The 21,209-nt window shown below is 43.3% G+C and overlaps 1 protein-coding gene across 16 annotated transcripts in view; it reads left to right on the top strand.

Moving 5' to 3' along the window:
- TENM4 (teneurin transmembrane protein 4) overlaps positions 1-21,209 on the top strand; it is a 1,656,871-nt gene that overhangs the window by 1,410,449 nt on the left and 225,213 nt on the right. For all 16 annotated transcript variants that reach the window (XM_065029145.1, XM_065029736.1, XM_065029665.1 and 13 more), the window contains one exon: positions 18,808-19,060. In XM_065029145.1, coding sequence (XP_064885217.1) covers positions 18,808-19,060 — 253 coding nt within the window. The remainder of the gene's footprint in view (positions 1-18,807; positions 19,061-21,209) is intronic.

Genomic DNA, 21,209 nt, shown 5'->3' with positions numbered 1-21,209 from the left:
GGAAAGGGTTGTTGGGCATTGGAACAGGCTGCCCAGAGAAGCAATGGAGTCACCATCCCTGGAGGGGCTTAAAATGCGCATAGATGGTGCTCTTAGGGGCACGGTTCAGTGCTAGTTAGGTCATGGTTGGACTCAATGATCCTGAGGGTCTCTTCCAACCAGAATGATTTTGTGATTCTATGATCTAGTTTGACCTGCATGCTAAAGTAGGTTCACCCAGAGCAGATCGCACAGTAATGTGTCCAGGGAGGATTACAGCATCACAGAATCACAGAATGTTTGGGGTTGAAGGGACCTCTGGAGATCATCCAGTCCAACCCACCTGCTAACGCAGGGTCACCAGAGCAGATCACACAGGAAGGTGTCCAGGTGGGTTTGAATGTCTCCAGAGAAGGAGACTCCACAGCCTCTCTGGGCAGCCTGGTCCAGGCTCTGGCACCTCACAGTAAAGAAGTTTCTCCTCATATCCAGATGGAACCTCCTGTGTTTCAGTCTGTGTCCATTGCCCCTCATCCTGTCATTGGGCACCACTGAACAGAGTCTGGTCCATCCTCTTGACACCCACCCTGGAGATATTTATAAATATTGATGAGATCCCCTCTCAGCCTTCTCAGTCAGGTATTCTCTGTAGTTCTGTGCTTTCTCTCCTCACTCCATCTGAAGGACTCTTGACCTTTGGAGAAATCTGTCCCTTGGCCACCCTTCCTGCCCTGCCACAGCAGCACCCCGTTGTATTTGGATTCAGCAGTTACAGAGGGACAACACAACTACTGGTCCACACTGCCCATCGCAATAAAAGCTTATTCAAGGTGCATCCTTGTTCTCAGCAAATATATCTGTCTAAAAGATACTGATCCTAAATTCATGCAGTATGTGTCCATCACAAATGGAACAAAAATGGACGCCAGATCTTGAAGAATTCCTCTTAGTGCCATCCAAACCATTGCTTTTTGATAGCCTGAAGCATTTGAGCTCGGTCATCCGATTTTAATTCCCACCACAGAATCCTGTTTGTCTTACTGGTCTGGGGTTTTTTGCTGCTTTTCTGGTGTTAATCTCTGTATCACAAAAAGTTTTTACCAAATCTTTCAGATCTTACACACACATATTCCGAGCTAGAGGCAGGATTTACCTGGAGAAATGAAGTTCACATGTACTTAGTCACAAATCTTCGTGCTCGACTTTCTTCGGTTACTTCAGAGTTCACTATTTTAATGTACAAATTGAGCACAGGTCCTTTCATCATTTCGTTACCTTTAATTATAGTAATAATCATCTTAATATGGAATCAGGCTATCAGATGCTCTTAACTAATTAATGCTGTAAATTACTTGGAGATTCTAGGGTGAAAGTTGCTATGCAATAAAAATACTGGTTTTCTGGCTCTCAGTCGGTTCCAGATAGATTGTTTTACAAGCATCATGTCCCAAACAGGGAGAATATCACTTTACTCCTCCACTAGACACTGTGCAATTACACAGAAGTTTTGGGGGGTTGTAACTGGCAGGTTTCCTACCATGAATTTAGAGAAATGGAGAGTGTAAAATCCCTGCTGCCCAGAGTTGTTCTAGCAGGTCAGGACACCTCTTGGTGGCCCATTGGAGATGGGTCTGTGGGTTCACTTCAGGTGCTTTGCCTGTGAATCTTCCTGTAGGTGACTGATTGGGTAGGAGAGAGGTGGAGAGAAATTTCAGCATCTACTTCCACCCCCCCTGGTTTATACGGCTTATTAGATCTGGTTTAAACGACTGTTTGGCTGATGGGGGGAGATAGGAAAGGTCCAGAAGAAAAGTGATAGTTCAGATTAAGAACTGTAGAAGAGACGAAGGCAATCTTGTCCTGTCAATGATCCTTCCTTCAAGGCTCACCTTCCCCTGCCTCACTCTTGCTCTTCTTCTCTGTCTGCATTAGTAATTTTTCAACGTGATGGGCTTTTTTCTGGCTGCAATTGCGTGTTCCTCACTGACTCTATCCACAAACCTGCTCATTTGTTTTTCTCCAGTGAGGCACCAAATTAATCTCAATTCATCCCCAGCTTCTGAAACTATTCTTTGGCGCCATATACTGCCCACACTGCACAAAACTGCCGCTGACATCAAGAGTTACGTTGCAGATCAAGGCAAGGATTGACAATACAGGACTTTTGCTGAACACTAAGGGCAGGGTATCCCTGGGCAAATTCCTACACATTTCTTTCCAAATGGTTACACCAACAGGGAGGCTGTATTTGCAACAGCAAACACGCATCTGTCCCTTGCATGGTTTCATCACTGGAACTAAAGAATAAAGTAAGTTCTGTGTTGTTTCCACTATTAAAGCTCCTCTCAAGTATTCAGGTATTATTTTGCAGAAGGTGCGTTGTAAAATTCCAACCTTACGAAAGTCTTTTGGAGTTTTGCAGTTGTCGTCAGCCAAGCAGGGGCTTCATCCTTGATGCAGCAGGTGTCTTGATCTTTGGAAGGCGTGATGGCCTTCCAGTGATGAATTAAATGATTCCTTCCTGTAATTTGGAGATCAAATTGGTAAATAGGTGAAGTGCTTTAGGAACCTTGTTGCAGGGGAGTAATTTAGGGTTCTGCTTGCTACAGAACAGTGTTTAGATTTCTTAAAGAGAAGTGTGATTTAAAAGAGTTGGGTGGTGGATTTACTCTATTATTTACCACATGGGGGAAATGTGCCAAGCCAAATGCTGCTTACCTTCTCTCCAGATGCCTATAGCCATTCACGAAGCAAACTTTCAGGTGAGGGAATAGAGTGACTATCAGCAGGTTTGCTGATAACACCAAGCTGGGAGGAGTGGCTGACACGCCACAGTGCTGCCATCAGAGACCTGGACAGGCTGGAGAGGTGGGTGGGGAGAAATTTAATGCAATAGAACAAGGACAAGTGTAGAGTCTTGTATCTGGGCAGGAACAACCCCAGGTTCCAGTGTAAATTGGGGAACGACCCATTGGAGAGCAGTGTAGGGGAAAGGGACCTGGGGTCCTGGGGACAGCAGGATGAGCATGAGCCAGCACTGGGCCCTTGTGGCCAGGAAGGCCAATGGTACCTGGGGTGGATGAGAAGGGGGTGGTCAGTAGGTCAGAGAGGTTCTCCTGCCCCTCTACTCTGCCCTGGGGAGACCACATCTGGAATATTGTGTCCAGTTGTGGCCCCTCAGTTCCAGCAGGACAGAGAACTGCTGGAGAGAGTCCAGCGCAGGGCAACAAAGATGCTGAAGGGAGTGGAGCATCTCCCGTGTGAGGAAAGGCTGAGGGAGCTGGGGCTTTGGAGCTGGACAAGAGGAGACTGAGGAGTGACCTCATTCATGTTTATAAATATATAAGGGTGAGTGTCAGGAGGATTGAGCCAGGCTCTTGGTGACAACCAGTGATAGGACAAGGGGAACACAAGAGGTTCCACTTAAATATGAGAAGAATCTTCTTCTCAGTGAGGGTGGCAGAGCCTGGCCCAGGCTGCCCAGGGAGGTTGTGGAGTCTCCTTCTGTGCAGACATTCCAACCCGCCTGGACACCTTCCTGTGTAACCTCATCTGGGTGTTCCTGCTCCGGAGGAGGAACCGGACTGAATGAGCTTTTGAGGTCCCTTCCAGTCCCTGACATTCTGTGATTCTGTGATTCTTCCCTCCCTGATAACCATTCGCTTCAGAGGCTGTGTCCTGGATCTCCGTAGACAAACTTTCAGGCGAGTCTGTATCCATCGCAGTGCACTTTCAGGATTCTTCTCTCCCAGATAACTGTTCACTCCCCAGTTTGTATTTTAAAGCTCTGAAGGCAAACTTTCAGGGAGGGCCTAATAACCATATGCAGAACAGACTTTCAGGAAACAAAAATTCTCAGAAAGCAGAAAAATTAATTTTAATGGAGCAGTATAGCAGGAGGGCTGGCTTAAGCTGGTACTGGCACAGAGGTCCCCCCTGACCATAGAAAATCACAGACCTTTATATCTTTACAAATCATTCATACCATGATTGAGTCCAATAGCAATATTTTACTTGGGGTCTTCTTGCTTCTTATTGGATCTTTTTCTCTGATTCCACGTGGGCCTTTGTTTTGTTCAGCTGTAGACATTGTTTATTGTCCATAACCTTGCCAGTACTGTTTTGTCTGAATAAATCCTTTCTTCTCAGTGAAGTGCGAAACAGGCCCTGTTTTGCAGATGTCTGTAATGTCTTCGCTTTGGCCTCGGATCGTTATTTTTCCCAGTCACTTCCATTTTTCCCAGCAAAGCGCAAACTAGACCTTATCTTGCAAGTGTTCAGTGTAGTTTGTAGTTGCTTTTGGTAAATATGAGCAGAACTCTACAGCTTAAAATTTTAGCAAATCCAGCTTACCAAGTAACATGAAGCAAAGAGTATGTTAGAAATCATGCAACCTTATGTCTCTAAATAATTCATTATGATTAGTGCGCATCTACTTAAGCTAAATGATTAATATTAAACTTAAATTGGGCTCATCCACTGACCTGTGAGTAGTAAAACCATTGCCATGCAGCTCACTTATTTAGCAGGGAGAGCTCTAAGTGGGCTCATCCAGGCTGTCATATTTATGGAATAAAGTGGTTCTGCTGCTGGTTTGGCTCGGAGGTCGAGTGCATCCGCCACAAACCTTTAGGATGAAAGTAACCCAGAATTCTATGCATAAATATATTATGTGAAATGTAAGCCTTATAGCTAAAATATCCAGTAGTTATTCATGTAGATCATGTTATTAAGTAATTGTACTTCGGAAATGTATTTTTTGAAATAAACTCCCTCACAGTAGGCTGGAGAACATGTTATGTTAGCATTCCTAAAATCCTCCAGCCAGTTATTCAACCCACTGTTTAATTTACAGCCTGTGGTTTATCATGGGTCCATTCCAGACCGTGCATCATTCAGCCAGGGGAGCGGGGAGGCATTGGGACTATGAAAGGAACAAAAACCCAAACCAAGCCAAACCCCAAGCCTTTATCACACACAGTTCTTGAGTTACAGATAATAAAATATATCTTTATGGTCATCCCTTTAATGAAAACAAAATAAAATGTGTCGCCCTCATGGAGTTGTGCCAGTTGATGCCCAGGGCAGATGGTAAACTAGTTTTAACAAATTGTCCCTAAAAAATCAAGGTAGTATTTTAATACGACTCCATACTTAACTTGATTTGTTCTGTTTAAAAGGAGTTAGAAGGGGTGATGGGTGAGGAGTTAGAAGGGGTGATGTCTCCTACCCTGGAGACATTCGAACCCACCTGGACACCTTCCTGTGTAACCTCATCTGGGTGTTCCTGCTCCATGGGGGGATTGCACTGCAGGAGCTTTTGAGGTCCCTTCCAACCCCTGACACTCTTTGATTCTGTGGGTATACATTTTATAGGAAATGCTTCCAGTATGAAGCCAGTATAAATTGTTTTGCTCAGTGAATAATTACCAATGTTTGAAACAGAAGTTTCGTACATTGTTGAAATGTATATTGTGAGCATAGTTGAAGGTCATATAAAATCCCCTTTCTACACCGACCAGTGGTCCTAGTTCTTTGACGATGCACATGTGAAATTATTGTTTATGGTTTTGATAACACTGAAGCCCTTGATAATATATAGGTGTGCGCACGTGTGCACCGTCTTCATAAGCTGCTGATCTTCATTTCTAAATCATGCTATGTTCACATTTTGTTCAACAATATTATCAGAAGATTATTACTTTATTTTGACATTTTTCCTAGGAAGCTCTCCTAAACTGTTTCAGAGAATGTCAAGAGCACTTACAGCAAGTAATGAAAAGAACCTCAGAAAATTCATCTTTCATGATAATCTGATGGAGCTTTAGTCACACATTTCATGCCCAAGTGTTATCTGAGCATGTTGTCACTCCTGAACTGGGAATCTTCAGCTAATATTGGACTTCAGTCAGTGCCAGGACTATATATTTATCAAAGTACATTATTAAACAAGCCGAGCACCTGGCTTGCGGGTCCTGCACTAATATCGTTAACTCCGGACTTGATTTTAGAATGGTCGTGGTGAATTTTTCGAGGCTGCAGATGTCTCTGAGTGGCCAAGTGCCACGGGCACAAATGGGAGACGGTGCCCAACTTCTGGTTGTGCATCTGAAAACCTCCCTCTTGGCATATTCAGAGCTATTGGTAATCCAGTAGCACTTTCACTCACGGTCTACGAAGTAAGACTTGCAGAAATAAATAACAGCTAAATAATAAATAAAGTACAGACATAAATTACAGCTAAACTGAGGGAGTGCGGTCTGGATGAGCGGGTAGTGAGGTGGAGTGTGAACTGGCTGAAGGGAAGAAGCCAGAGAGTCGTGGTCAATGGAGCAGAGTCCAGTTGAGGCCTGGATCTAGTGCAGTGCCTCAGGGGGCAGTGCTGGGGCCGGTATTATTCAATATGTTCATCAGTGATTGGAATGAGGGAATAGAGTGACTGTCAGCAAGTTTGCTGGTGACACCAAGCTGGGAGGAGTGGCTGACACGCCAGAGGCTGTGCTGCCATCAGAGACCTGGACAGGCTGGAGAGTTGGGCAGGGAAACATTTAATGAAATAGAACAAGGGCAAGTGTAGAGTCTTGGATCTCGGCAGCAACAACCCCAGGTTCCAGTATAAGTTGGGGAATGACCTGTTAGAGAGCAGTGTAGGGGAAAGGGACCTGGGGGTCCTGGGGACAGCAGGATGACCATGAGCCAGCACTGGGCCCTTGTGGCCAGGAAGGCCAATGGTACCTGGGGTGGGTTAGAAGGGGGTGGTCAGTAGGTCAGAGAGGTTCTCCTGCCCCTCTACTCTGCCCTGGGGAGACCACACCTGGAATATTGTGTCCAGTTGTGGCCCCTCAGTTCCAGCAGGACAGGGAACTGCTGGAGAGAGTCCAGCGCAGGGCAACAAAGATGCTGAAGGGAGTGGAGCATCTCCCGTGTGAGGAAAGGCTGAGGGAGCTGGGGCTCTGGAGCTGGAGAAGAGGAGACTGAGGGGGGACTCATTCATGGGGATCAGTATGGAAAGGGGGAGTGTCAGGAGGATGGAGCCAGGCTCTTCTTGGTGACAATCCCTGACATTCTGTGATTCTGTGAAATATACCCCTCTCAAAATATTTTCTGTCTTGTGCACTTGACAATAATGGCTGTGTAGCCTGGTACAGTGATTTTCCTCAGTATTGGAGAAAACCACAGTAAGTGCTAGGATAATAAAGAATAATTCTGATAATACTTTTTTTTGTTGTTGTTGCAGAAAAGCTTGGACAATATTTCTGTTCTACCAGAAACCATTTTTATTTATTCACTTTAAATTTGACTCTTTTCGAAGACTAAAGTTGGTGGGCAGCAAGCATCACATTTTTGTAGGATGCCAGTAGAAGCCATGACTCCCTGGTAGGGGAACAAAAAAGTTAAGAGCAAGAATTAAAGAAAAGATCAAAATTTTTTACCTCTAACATGGTTTTTCTGTCTGTATATCCTGTCTACATATGTACACATCTACATATGTACACATCCTCTCTACATATGTACACATCTCTCTAACGAGACAGAGAGATATACAAAGGTGGTACATTCAGAATAATAGTATAAATTAACATCAGAACATGTAGAAATGTCTTTATGATCTATAGATCTTTATGATCTATTAATATTTAGGTGTATGTGTATTTATAGTTCAGTTGATATTTGTTACACGCCAGAGATTCATATCAGAAAACATAAAAGAGAAAAAAAAAGGAGTGTGGTAAATGAGACTAACCATAAATGAGACTCATCATGAATGTTTCCTCTCAGGAGTGTGTTGCCAGAGGGACTGTATTAATTAGCACTGAGGGGTGGAGGCGTTATGAACAGACAGACAAACGTACACACCAGATAAACTGCATTGCCCTTCCATCACGGTATTTTTATGAACAAAGTGCAGCGTTGCTGGGGGGTGTCTTGACAGATTCATAGTTTTGATTTTCTTTTAGTGGCCTCTTCAAGTGTTAATAAAAATATAAAAGTTTTATGTCTGTTTCAGAATTATTTGGAGCGCAGCCTTCTGCCGTCGTGCTTCCGAGAATGTCAAATAGAACCTGAAGGGAAAGGTCACAGAGCCCGGCTCTCACAAATCAGATCCCTGTGCCAAAGGGAATAAGGTTTTCCACCTGTGCAGAGAGATTTTACACTTAACTGCACCCATGGTTTCCACTAAAGGAAATCACTCGGCTTTTGTGTGCGCAGCGGATGGGGCGGGGGGTGTAGGTATTAATCAACGTGATGGACGTCGTGTCATTCACAGCTGTCAGATAGAATTGTCGCCAGCTCATGTTGGGCTTTGGGGGTATTTAACAGAAATGGGCTTTGTTAAAACTTTAAAGGCAACAAAGCAACAAAAAATTAAATGGAGGATGAGGAGGGGGTCACTGTGCTTGGTGGCACCTGGGTGGCAGCGTGTACAGACATTGATCCAAAGTCATGAAGAAAAACACGCCAACAAAGACTTGAAATAGTTTGTTTCAGTTGTTGCCAACGTGAAATTTCCCTGGTTCTTTCTCTACAGTAAATAATTCACACCATCAGTGCTTGTTAGCATTGTGCTACACCACGTCATGTCACATTCCATAAGCACTTTGCTGTGAAATAATGGGATTGTGCGTTTCCAGAGGTTCATTCATTCGCAAGCCTGGGATGTGTACAAATTAAAAAGGGGCACAGCCCTCTGATGTCTGTGCTGTAAAACTCCCTGGTGGCTCCGAGAATGACGTGGCCCTTGGAGGTCGGAGTCCAGACCCAAAGCTTGCAAGTTAACGATGAATACAGTACATTTTTAGAATGCTTTTGCAGCATATAAATCTTTCACCTTGACCACTAAGAGCGCATACCTAGTCCTGTCACACAGTTCAACTGCGTGACACTTGTATTACTTTGTATTTGTGGACTGTCAATGCTAAAAAACTGTAAAAATTATATAAAACAGGCTATTTCCTCAGCGGCTATAAATAGGCAACTTTGCTGATGGAGCCGGGGATGTGTCAGTCCTGTTTGTTTGTGCACAGCTCAGTCACAACAGCGCTGCGGTTTAGAGAAGATTTTTGAAGGGCGTAAGCAAAATAGAGGCTGTTCATTTTATTTTTAGGGAGAAGCAAGCAAAGGCTGGGTCTGTATTTCAAAGCTTTTCCAATATAGGTTTATTAGAAAAAAAAAAAAGCTAACAATATTTGACAGAGCTGTGCTGGCAAAATCCTGAGTTTATTTGCTATTGCAGCAACCTTTTTGGGGATGTACGTTAGTTTAGGGAACTGCTTTACACAAACAATTCAGAAGTTTGCCAATGTAACAATACCACTAATCATGTCTGGTTTGGACAAGGCAAAACTATGTGGTTTTCTGTTTATTTATATATTTGTCTGCGTGAGTTGCTGTGTGAAAGAACCACACAACAGGCACAGGAGGCAGCGTGTGTAGGGAAACCAGTTCAAATACAACAGAGCTCCTCAGAGCCGCAAGTCAATAAACTGGAGACATCAGAGAAAAGTGCCACGTTTCTTTCAAGGCGGATAACCTTAGGTGTAAAACCGGTTGTGTTTCTTACATGTGCAGTAGGGGAGCTGCAAATCTGAGAGTTATTTCCATTTCTCCAGGCCTTTTTATGCATGAGGGATGGCACCCGGCTGCGTGTGCGGAGCCTGGGCAGGTTGGACACCATGGAAAGGCGACTTGTGAGGAGTAATCAGCCAAGTGGCATAGACATCGCCTAAACTGCAGCCAGTGGCGTGTCCTGGCTGACTGCAAATGAGTTTTAGGGTTTGTATAGCATACATTGCCATATATAAAGCACAGGAAGCTGAATACACCTTTTAACACTTAAAAAACCCACGTTTTTGGAAGTACTGGCTTCCTATGTATCTTACTTAGCAAAGTGGGAGCTGCAGGCTCCCAGTTCTTCAGGAGGGAGGTCGCAGTTTTAGCCACATGTGGTTAAAAACATTTGATAAGTGTGATTTGTAGCAAGTCAAACTCAGAGCACAAATGCACCATCCTTCGCTCAAGACAATGGATTTTCTTGCCTCACATTAGGGGGGGTAGGAAGCCCATACAGAAGGATCTGAACTGTCTGGATCGTTAAGCTGAGGCCAATTGTGTGACGTTCAATAAGGCCAAGTGCTGGGTCCTGCACTGGGGTCACAGCAACCCCAGGCAGTGCTACAGGCTCGGGGAGGAGCGGCTGGAAAGTGTCCGGTGGAAAAGGACCTGGGGGTGTTGGTGACAGCGGTTGAACATGAGCCACCATGTGCCCAGGTGGCCAAGAGGCCACCAGCATCCTGGCTGGTACCAGCACTGGAGTGGCCAGCAGGCCCAGGGCAGTGACCGTCCCTGTGCTGGGCACTGGGGAGGCCAAACCTCGAATCCTGGGGGCAGTTTTGGGCCCCTCACCACAAGAAAGGACTTGAGGTGCTGGAGCGAGTTGAGAGAAGGGAACGGAGCTGGTGAGGGGCTGGAGCACAAGAGTGATGGGAGCGGCTGAGGGACCTGGGGGGTTCAGCTGGAGAACAGGAGCTGAGGGGAGACCTTCTGATCTCTGAACTGCCTGAAAGGAGCTTGGAGCCAGGGGGGTCGGGCTCTGCTCCCCAGGAACAAGCGCCAGAAGCAGAGGAAACGGCCTCAAGTTGCACCAGAGGAGATTGAGGCTGGAACAGTTTCTTCTTGGAAAGGGCTGTTGGGCATTGGAACAGGCTGCCCAGAGCAGTGGTGGAGTCACCATCCCTGAAGGGGTTTAAAAGATGTGTAAATGAGGTTCTTGGAGACGTGGTTTAGTGAGAGTGCTAGGTTAACAGTTGGACTCAATGATCTTGAGGGTCTTTTCCAACCAAAATGATTCTATGAATCTGTGATGGTATGAGTAGGGTGCTGTCTCCCTTGAAGATTTCATTGGGGTGGGTTATTCCCCATCACTTAGCTGGAAAGGAACTCACAGAAGCCATCAGTGCTGTCAGAATGCCACAGCAATCTGATCTGAGCATCCTCCTGAGAATAATCAGAGTTCTAATTAATAGGGTTCTAATTGTAGACTTCCAGACATGAGAACCCTGACGTGAAGAGCTGAGGGCACAATGTGGGGGATGCAGCATCTCAGCAGACTCAGGGTCAGCTTCTGTGTTTGGGGCATTGCTGAGAGGGAAGGAGCTATAATGATACGTTGTTTTATATAGAAATATATGCTTATTTGTTTGTTGATATGCTTAGACCAGAAGGGTCAGCAGTTCAAGAACTTGGGCCTTCAATGGTTGCTATTGTCTCCGGTGTATAGTATCAGGGTAGTTAAAGGTTTTCAATAGAAAATCCAGAATCTCCAGGCCTGCAATATAATTTGCTTAGTTGGACACTGTAGAGGCTGCTTTCCCATGTTTCCAGTAACAGTTTAAGAACTTAAACGTAGTTTAAATTTAAGTAATTCATTTACATCCTGCCAGATATTCTCTTTATTTTCCACTATCCTCTGTGTTTAAGGTATTGATTCTTCATGAACTGTCAGAGTCTAAATAGTAATACTGCGCCTTGATTTTATTACTCTATGATTTCCTTTTATGAAGTTAAATAATGAACACCATGGGTTAAAAGTCTGCATATCATCCTTTGACAGTGACCGGGACCTTTTTAAAAGCATTACTTCTAGGGTGTTCAATTCAATCATATGCATCCTGGTGAAAAAAAACAACCACCCAGAGCTTCCATTGACTATGTACAAGCAAAGCTTGACAGCCCAGCATCAAACAAAAAATTGATTTCAAACCCAGAAGTCAATATTCTGCTTTTGCAAAGGCACTTTTGCACTTGAGAGGAAAGTTTGCATGTAATGTACACATTTGATGAGAAAAATACAGAGGAGGTGGCTTGTTTGGACTTGATTTGGAGCAGTAAAGCCAATGAAGTGTCAATCTGTGCAGCTAGAGAGGAGCTTCAGCTAGTTGTACATGTGCACATACACCATCCAGGTGCACCTGATTTTTGATGTAATTCATCTAAAGAAAAGATGTTGCTTATTATGTTCCAGAATAAAGTCATCATAGCTTATAGAGCCTAAACTTGTCAGTCCTCTGGTTTCTAGATCCTCTGTTTCCACTTTCTACTGGTAACATTTTGTTTGCAAGGTAAAGGATAGTTGCGTTTTTTACACGTTTTACACTGCTGAAGGTCCAGTTTAGATTTGGATAGTTACAGAGTCTTGTTGTCATTGGTCCTGATTGGCATGGTTAGAAAAACACTCAAACTCTTTACATCTGTATAGCCATTTTCTTCCAAGAAATAGTCTCCGATCCTTGTGAGATTTTTTGAGACAAGACTGCACCAATTTATAAAGCAGGTGCACACAGAAAGGTTTTGCTTAGACCTTAATAATCCATAAAACATAGTTGCTTGGCTGCGCATATAGAATGATGAAGTACCAGTGAGATACAAGGCTGTAAAGATTGGGATTCAAGGGGCCCAACTTTGAGAAGACTCTCTGAAGCAAAATAGTCTCTAGAACTCTACACACAGCTGATTTTAACTGCATGGGGAGGACGACGCTTTTCTCTATTGAGAGTCCTTGGTGGAACAGCAGCTCCCTATTGTGCTGTTACTTAAAATAAAATAGAGAAAAAACATCAAGGTAGCTTTCATATTGTTGTTTTGTGACTTAACAGGGATTATACATCAGTTCTCTGTTTTCTTTTGTGACTCACTGTCATTTTGTGGCTTAGCATTTTGAAAACCAGCAGCACAAGATGTTGCTACAGCGAAAGATGCATTTCACAGCATGGTACAAACACTTCTCTTGATAGCAGGAGAAACTAGTCTTAAGTCAAATTTGGTGGATATGCTTCTCAAGGAGAGATGGAGTCACTCAAATTGTATCACTAATTCCAATTTTTAAGTGATAGTGAAGGAGAACAGACTCTTTGCAGCTAAATAATGTGGATACTGAGGGACCTGTTTCGCTCCATCTCTATCACCATCCTGGGGGTGGCTTCCAAATTAGACTACCTGACTGACCCATATAGACAGAGCGTGTTGGAGAACGTTCCTTGAAGGAGGAAATCTCTAGATTGCAGAATATCAATAACAGCTCTGAGGGGACATGCTTGGTATGACACAGGTCCCACCCTTGCACATTGCTTCAGCTCAGTCCAGATGTTGCACATTCAGCTGGATCCTATGGAAACGGGAGAAAAGCTCGGTCTGGAGTTGATCATGGTTGTCACCAGAAACCACCAAAATACCCTCTGAGCAGACAGCATCTCCCATCCTGATTTTTCACCTTTTATTTTCCATTGTCTGCCAGCTTGGGGTTTGAATATCCTGCTTGCTTTTTATTTTGCAGATGCCATCATTGGCTTGCCCTGTGTCTGACAGAGAACTTGTTTCTGGCAAGCTGTCTTACTTTCAACCGAAAACTCTCTGTGCCCCTTACAATGGTGCTGGGGAAAACCCAGTTCTTTCTTTCATCATTTGCCTGACCTGAGGTGGCACATCAGATTAATCTGGTTTCCATAAACACCCAAAGGGACAAGGAGCCCGGGACAGTGATTCCAGCTGGCTGGTGGTGTCAGTGCTGTGAGTGTTCATCTCCAGCAGATTGAAACGTGGTCCTGGAGCCAAAGCAAAGCTCTTTGCTGCTTTGTCAGTCAAATGCAGAAGTTCATTATTTTTAAAAAGGATTGTTTGCTCTTCACCAGGGAGGATTTCTCGGTATGTGGGTACGAGCACGATTGCCCAAAGTGACACTGCCAAGTTAGTCAGCACGGCTGCCGTGGAGTTTGAAGTTCAAGGGGGGAATGAATGATTCATTCCACCTGGTGCTATATACAGTGAGTAAAGAGAAATATTCCATGTACCTAACCCAGACACCAGCCAGGCATCGGGCTGTCTAAATATGAGCAGACATACAAATGACAAATGTGTGGAGGAACAGGAGAAGCTGGGAACAAAAAAAGAGATGAGGATGTATTTTTCAGTCCCAGGTTAGCACATTGGCCCTGAACACAATCCCAAAACCTAATGAATCACAAAGTGTAATTGTTACACGGACTAATTTCAAAACAGTGCTACTCATTAAAGATTAAGGGAGAGAAAAGGAACACGGGGTTCAGACCTTTTATTCAAATTTTGTCATATTAGCTCCTGATTGGTAATCTTTTTACAGTTCACATTTATTCAATACTTCATTCACAGTGTTCTGTCAAGGCTCTCCGGTATGTGCCAAGTACAAGCTCCATTAACTGAGTTATCTTTCAGCTCTGCTTTATCTGTGGTTACCAAGCCAGTGTTAGTCACTGACATTATAATGTTAAAAAACAAACAAAAAATCAGCATATAGGAAACTTGATTGTTATTGGTGTCTTTTGTAGTCACATTTCCAATCTTTCCTTACATTTGAATACTGACATATTTCATGTTTGACACACTTTGAAGACCCATTAGAGAAAACGAGGTTTACAGGGGTGTTCATTAAGTTCTGAGCTACTTAGATTTCCCCAGTGCCAGCGAAATGTTGAACTTTGTCACTGGGACCCTGTTTCATTGGCACCTGGTGTCTGAGGCTGTAAGGACACCTTTGCTATTGAGAGATCTTTCTTGCTGTCTCTTCAAAGCAAAAACCATCCCCGAGGCTGTGGTGTTTGACTCTGCAGGCTCTCGGAAGTTTGAGGGGGGTCATTTTAGGAGGTGTTTTGTTCCTCAGTGCTCTGTTAGCGTAGCTTGTCCTTCTGTAGAGCATGTGTCAGGTTTTCCATTCCAACGAGAGGGAATGATGAGCTCCATGTCTTTGTGGAAGCTGAAGAGAAAAACTGTTAGGAGGAAAGGTTTGAAAATTACCTTTATTTGTGTAGGACAAAATAACTAAGTCACAGATGATTATTTTATAGTTGCTTAAGAAACGTCTTGGGGAACCCAACTTCCTCACAAGGGGAAGAGAAGGAGCAGGCACTGAGCTCTTCTCTTAGTGACCAATGACAGAACCCGAGGGAATGGCAGGAAAATGTGCCACGGGAGGTTCAGGTTGGACATCACAGAATCACAGAATGTCAGGGATTGGAAAGGACCTGGAAAGCTCATCCAGTGCAATCCCCCCATGGAGCAGGAACACCCAGATGAGGTTACACAGGAAGGTGTCCAGGCGGGTTGGAATGTCTGCAGAGAAGGAGACTCCACAACCTCCCTGGGCAGCCTGGTCCAGTGTTCTGTCACCCTCACTGAGAAGAAGTTTCTTCTCAAATTTAAGTGGAACCTTTCGTGTTCCAGTTTGTACCCATTACCCCTTGTCCTGTCATTGGTTGTCACCGAGAAGAGCTCAGGAAAAGGTTCTTCACCCAGAGGGTGCTGGACACTGAACAGGCTCCCCAGGGAGGTGTCACGGCCCCAACCTGACAGTGTTCAAGAAGAGACTGGACAACATCCTCAGACACACGGTGTGAACTGTGGGGTTGTCCTGTGCAGGGACAGGAGTTGGACTCGATGATCCTTGTGGGTCCTTCCAACTCAGGACATTCCATGATTCTATCAGTACAGTTTGTGTTCTGCTCCTCTGTAATGTCTCCTGGATTCCTGTGGTGCTGTTGTCCCACTAAGGGCTTGCTGTGAGATGTAGAAACCTGTATCTCACTTCCCCTGTATCCCACCTATACGGCTGGATGGGCAAAAATTCCCTGCTACCTAAGCAGCTATAAATATAGAGCATTTATATATAATATAGAGCAGGATAATCAGAGCATCTTCCCACTGCGTGAGATTCACGCACATACATGATGTAAGAGAGGCACTGCAACCAGCATTAAGGTTCTCATTCCTGTGGGTAAACATAACCACACATTTTATATCACTCAAACGTTGTGGTACAATTTACAAAGAGTATGTACAAGTAAGAGGACAATTGCAATTTTAGGAAATCAAGAAAGAATTCACTTTATGGGTTTCCCTCACCCTTTGCAAATCCCATAGGATCTCTGGAGACCTCAGAGGGCAAGAACCTCCATAGTTTTGTCACATCAAGAAAATCCTGCACAGCTGCAGTAATTTTCAGTAGGAAGATTTCATAGCTTGTGCTTTCATCTACACCTTTTTTCTAATGTTCCTCAACTTGAGAAGAAGGGAAAAAATAAGATAGTAAGGCAAGGGTAATAGTTGCTAATCCTAGTCAAGGTATATTAAATTCAGTAATGCTCAGACATGACAGAAGTGTTCAGAATTTGTATATGAATTAAATTAAAAATATTCTGGGAGGAAAAGCTACCTGAATGTCAGGAAAAAAGAAATACAAGCCATAAAATCCTGTGAAAGATCACATAGAGCAGAGTAAGATAGATGTGCTGTCTTTACTTAGCAAAGAAATCACAGAGGGTATGCAAATAGAAAATGAAAATGACACATTTTTACTTGATTCGAAAGCATTATCCATTATAGCATCTGCAATGTGTCTGCAATAATAGGGTGTAAATTGGAATTTACATAACAGATCTTTGGAAACAGGCTCTGACTCACAGTCTGAAAATGGTGTAGGGAAAGTCACCCCAGAGCAGGAGAACTTCACGAAACACCTTTTGTATATTCCAGGATTCACCCATTCGCCCCTTTTCCTCTTTTTGCAGAGGATTCATCTCAGGCATCAGTTGTAACGAAAACTTGAATAACTGATCTTGGAAACGTTTGGTACATTGCTTCTGATTAGACAAGTCATTGTCTCCAGAATTAAGTTCTGGTGGACGGTGATAAATTGACAGCCCTAAAAACTGGAAATCCTCTATTTAGGTTCTTCTCCTTCAGCCTGGAATTAATAAACTATCCCAATCTTCATTTGTCTGCACACAGATGTGTTCCTGAGACCATGGGTTTTGGTGGATTCTGTGCCATCTCCCATCTTCCTTCTGCCTCCAGCCTCCAGCAAAGGGGTCCCAGCCAAGCAATGGTGGCCTCTGGATGTTGAGTTGGAAAAGGAGTCACTCATTTAACTTTCCCAGCAGTGGGGTTCTTCCATTCTTGTTTTTATTACCTCCACAGTCAGGGTTGCAGTTAAACAACAGTCCCCAATAATATCCATTCCAGGGATGGCTGGATGTGTTGATTCACGTGGTGCTGTAGAGCTGGCGTCAGACCTCTTTAATTCTGATTTTCCTCCTCCATACAGTCCATGGTCGTTGCTCTGTCCTTCCCTTCAGTTTTCTGGCTGATGTACAGAATTAGCCAGGACTAGCTCATGTTAGGTCGGAGTCCATTAGTAATTTGGAATGAGCTTTGCTAAGTCAGACTCCTGAATACTCAGAGGAGAATCTACCTGTCCAAATGCACATGGCCAGTATGGATCTCTTTTGTGAGCTAGTTGTTCTCTGTTGTACTGATATAGAGAGAGCAGCACTTTTAAGTTGTTCTCTAACTCTTCTCAGAGTCCAGGGTAAGATGGATTGGGACCCTAAAAGCATTTAATTCCCCCCATGAAATATAACCCCCCTAGTCCCATGTCTAACCTAGCAAAGCCAGAGATAAATACACATTCAAACAGCATAATGGCACCTTCATAATTAACTCCTTGTATTTTTTTTGCTAGACCACCTCAACCACCCTCAGGTTGCGATATAATCACCCATAGTTAATGGTGAGGTATTGTAAATCAGTACAGGCTGAGGAGGGAAGGGGTGGGTTGTATCTCACACATCTTTATATTTTATCTTATGTGTCTAAATATCCAAGAGGCTCCAGAGATGTTGTAAATGCTTCCTCTGTTCCTCTCCTGAATCCAAGTCCCAACCCGGATTTCAAAAGTGTCAATGAATGTCATGGGCATTTTGATACCATTCATTGTAATTTAGGGATTATGCACAGTTCTTTCAGTTCTGAGCTCTCTGAGAGCAGATGAGTGTTAGTTTTTCATGATACAGAAGTCTGGTAAGTATTAGATGGATAGGATATAATTAATGACTTCTGAGCATAATATCAGAGAGGAATGGTTCCTGTATCACATATGCAGTATTATGAACTGTCCGTCTCCCTCCAGTTCCATCAAATGTTTTAGTTTCCCGTTCTTTCTGGAAAACAAGTAAAAAAAAATCCTCGATGGTTACTTAAAAAAATAAAAATACAAATATAATCAGCACTAGGTTGGTCTTTCCCAAGTGTTTGATTTGCTCAATCAACCTGCTTCAGATTCTTGGCCAACAAATACTTGGAGTTTTGCTCCAAGTAGCCATCACTGATCTTTGCATCTTTCTTCACTGGATGTTGTTTCATTTTCCTGACACCTCAGTTTTTATACCACATGCATTTTTTACTCAGTTTGAGTACATCTCTAACACTACAAACTATTGGATTTTGTTAAATTGTATAACCCTGACACAGTTTTATGGCTTTCCCTAAACTCCGTTTATGATTAAATGTATTCTCAGTCTTCTTGTTGACTTAACTGTTGCAAGTTCTCAAGCAGAACAGGCAGAACAAACTTCACAGGGACCTGTAAATCCATCATAAAATTGCTCTAAAGTGTTATCTATCCAGGCCGGTTACATTTTTCATGCTTTATCACAAATCAGTGTCACAGATAGATTGCAGTTTGCAACCTGCAGTTGTTCATCGGAGTTAACTTGCCTGTCAGGACGGCCTTTTTGTGGTGCTTTAAGCTTTCATAACTTTGGTGCATGAAACCAAACTATTTTTCTAGCTGGCTGTGTGTGTCATTAAAGCCTTTGGAACAAGGCTATGGTGCCCTTTTGAGGTTGATTTAGGATACGTGGCACCCCAGCCTTCGTACTTTTATAGAAGCACCTGCACATAAGTGAGTGCAGTAAGGAATAACTCAAATCCCAAACCGTAAAAAATACTTGACTTATGTTTCAGATCATCCTCCGAACCTTCAAAATCATTCGAGACTTCGAACTCCGCCGCCTCCGATATCGCACGCTCACACCCCGAGCCAGCACCACGCGGCCTCCGTCAATTCCCTAAACAGAGGGAACTTCACGCCGCGCAGCAACCCCAGCCCGGCCCCTACGGACCATTCTCTGTCTGGAGACCAACCCGCCGGCACCCAAGAGCCAGCCCATGCTCAGGACAACTGGTTACTCAACAGTAACATCCCGCTGGAGACTCGGTAGGTCATTTTCTTCAGCGTTTTGAGTCGGATTTATTGTTCCTTGTGTCTTTTTTTTTGGACTAGGAGAAGAGGAAAACGCTCTTTCATCAACTAAAAATATTGTCTTTAAGCTGCTCATAAGGTTATTTTACTGATTTGAAATTGGAATCAGATTAAAATGTTCATGGTTTTAATTCTTTTTTTTTTTCCTTTAATGTCTTTTCTTCCTATGTGGTAGGATAAATCAATATCCTATTTAAGAAACAGGAATCAGTCAATATATTGAAAAGATTTAGCCTTCTATCTGTGCCTCATCAAGCAGATTCTTTCATGGTGCATCATTCAGGAAAAGCTGATCTTGTTTATCTAATAAGGAGAGGTCAGCTCTTAACATTTCACTGTCCTACAACATTGCTCCAGCAAGTGTGGAACACTGAATAGCAGGGCACCAGTCAATTAATAATGATTCCATTTAACATTTATATTCTTTTCGACCTATGCAACACACGGCGGGTGTGACAAACAGTCACTGAGTTTTTCTAGTTCATGGCTTTGTTTCGGTTCTGGAAAATGGATTTGTCAGACTCCCTCAGCCTCAGTCCTCCCATCTGATGGTTCACTTATCTATTTCTTGATGTCCCGCTTGAAAGTCAGTTTTTGCATTCTCCAGAGGCTTTGCTGCTGAGAAACTGGAGGTGCTGGATTCATTACCCCCCATACCTGGTGTCTTCCAGGCCTTACATTCACTTAGCTGCCTTTTTCCCCTCATTTCTCTTACCTTCTCAAACCAACAAGAAAGATTTTAGACAACAAAAAATATACACGAGCTGAAGGCTCAGCCAGGGACCAAATTAATGTCTGTGGGAGTCTCACAAAGATCACAAAGTCTCACAAAGCAGGAGCTGCGTCCGTGTCCTGGGACAAAATGTACCTGATTTTGCCAGATTCTGCTAAGAAAACAGTTGTTAAAAATGAATATGTCTGCCGATGATTTGAGAATGAGCTATGTCTGCTGGCCCTCTGAAACATCCAAACCAGACCTGAATCTAACATTTTCTGGCATTTAAGGATAATTAATTTCGCTGCGACTGCTTGATTAAAAAGACCCAACTAAGAAGCTGGATCCAAAAGATTAAGGCAAAATTTTAAGCAAGTACTGCAAGCGTGATTTGGCAACAGTTTCAGTATTTAGATGGTGTTAAATTCTTGAGCATATATACCCAAGAAGTGACTTCCATGTCTTATTTCTTTTGAAAAAAGATAAAAAAATAAAAAATACTTAGGCCCTGCTCCTGCAGCCCTTTTGTGAGTAATCCTCTATAGTTCTGGAGGAAGCCCTGTGCCTTTTTCTAAACCAGGGTGTGAGCTCTTTGGCGAAGAGATAAGATACTGTTTTACTAGTGCCAAGACATCCTCACATCTGACTGGAGTCTCTCAGGACCCACCACCGTCCAACTGAGAAGGAACATCCTTGCTGCTGGATCAGTGGAGGAATATCAGAGATAAAAGGTCTTTGCTGAAACATCCTGTCCCCATTTGTACCATTTTGTTGGCAATCAGAGATGGAGACACAACTCTACTACATCTTAGCAAAGGCAGGAGTTCATGGAAAGAATTATCTGGCTAGTTCTGTAAATGAGTACATCCTAAAGACTGTTCTCATTTCTTCTCCACAAAATTATTGTGGATTAAAATTGTTCAAGATCTGAAAGTTCTTTCTGCAGATTGGTTTGGTCACATTATTGCTGTTAACTAAACTGGATGTTGGAAGTTTTCCTGCATGAAGAGATCCTTCTGCATCGTGCGATGATTTTACTTGCATTACGAATCAGTCACACGTGTAATTGATCTCAATTTGACCATTTTATTAATTATGTAGAAAACAAATCATTTCAATACTGATCTTGTGCCTTTTGACACACTGGTTGGAATGGTGTTGTTTTGCCCAGCGTCCCTTCAGACAACGAACATCTTGGAAAAGAAATTGCAACTTTATGCCAAACAGCAAATGAACACTTTTACAGAGCACAACTGACAGGCTTCTGTTCCTCCACTAAACAACATTAAGAAAATAAACTGTTATAATAGCGTCATAATGCAAAGAGTCTGTGCTGCATAGATGATCAGTAGATCTGTGACAAATCTCCTCTTTACCAGTTTGCTCTTC

This window comes from Columba livia, chromosome 1, assembly GCF_036013475.1.
Source record: "Columba livia isolate bColLiv1 breed racing homer chromosome 1, bColLiv1.pat.W.v2, whole genome shotgun sequence".
Classification (NCBI taxonomy): Eukaryota; Metazoa; Chordata; class Aves; order Columbiformes; family Columbidae; genus Columba; species Columba livia.
The sequence above is the reverse complement of the archived record's forward strand: the minus strand, read 5'-3'. Positions and strand labels throughout refer to the sequence as shown.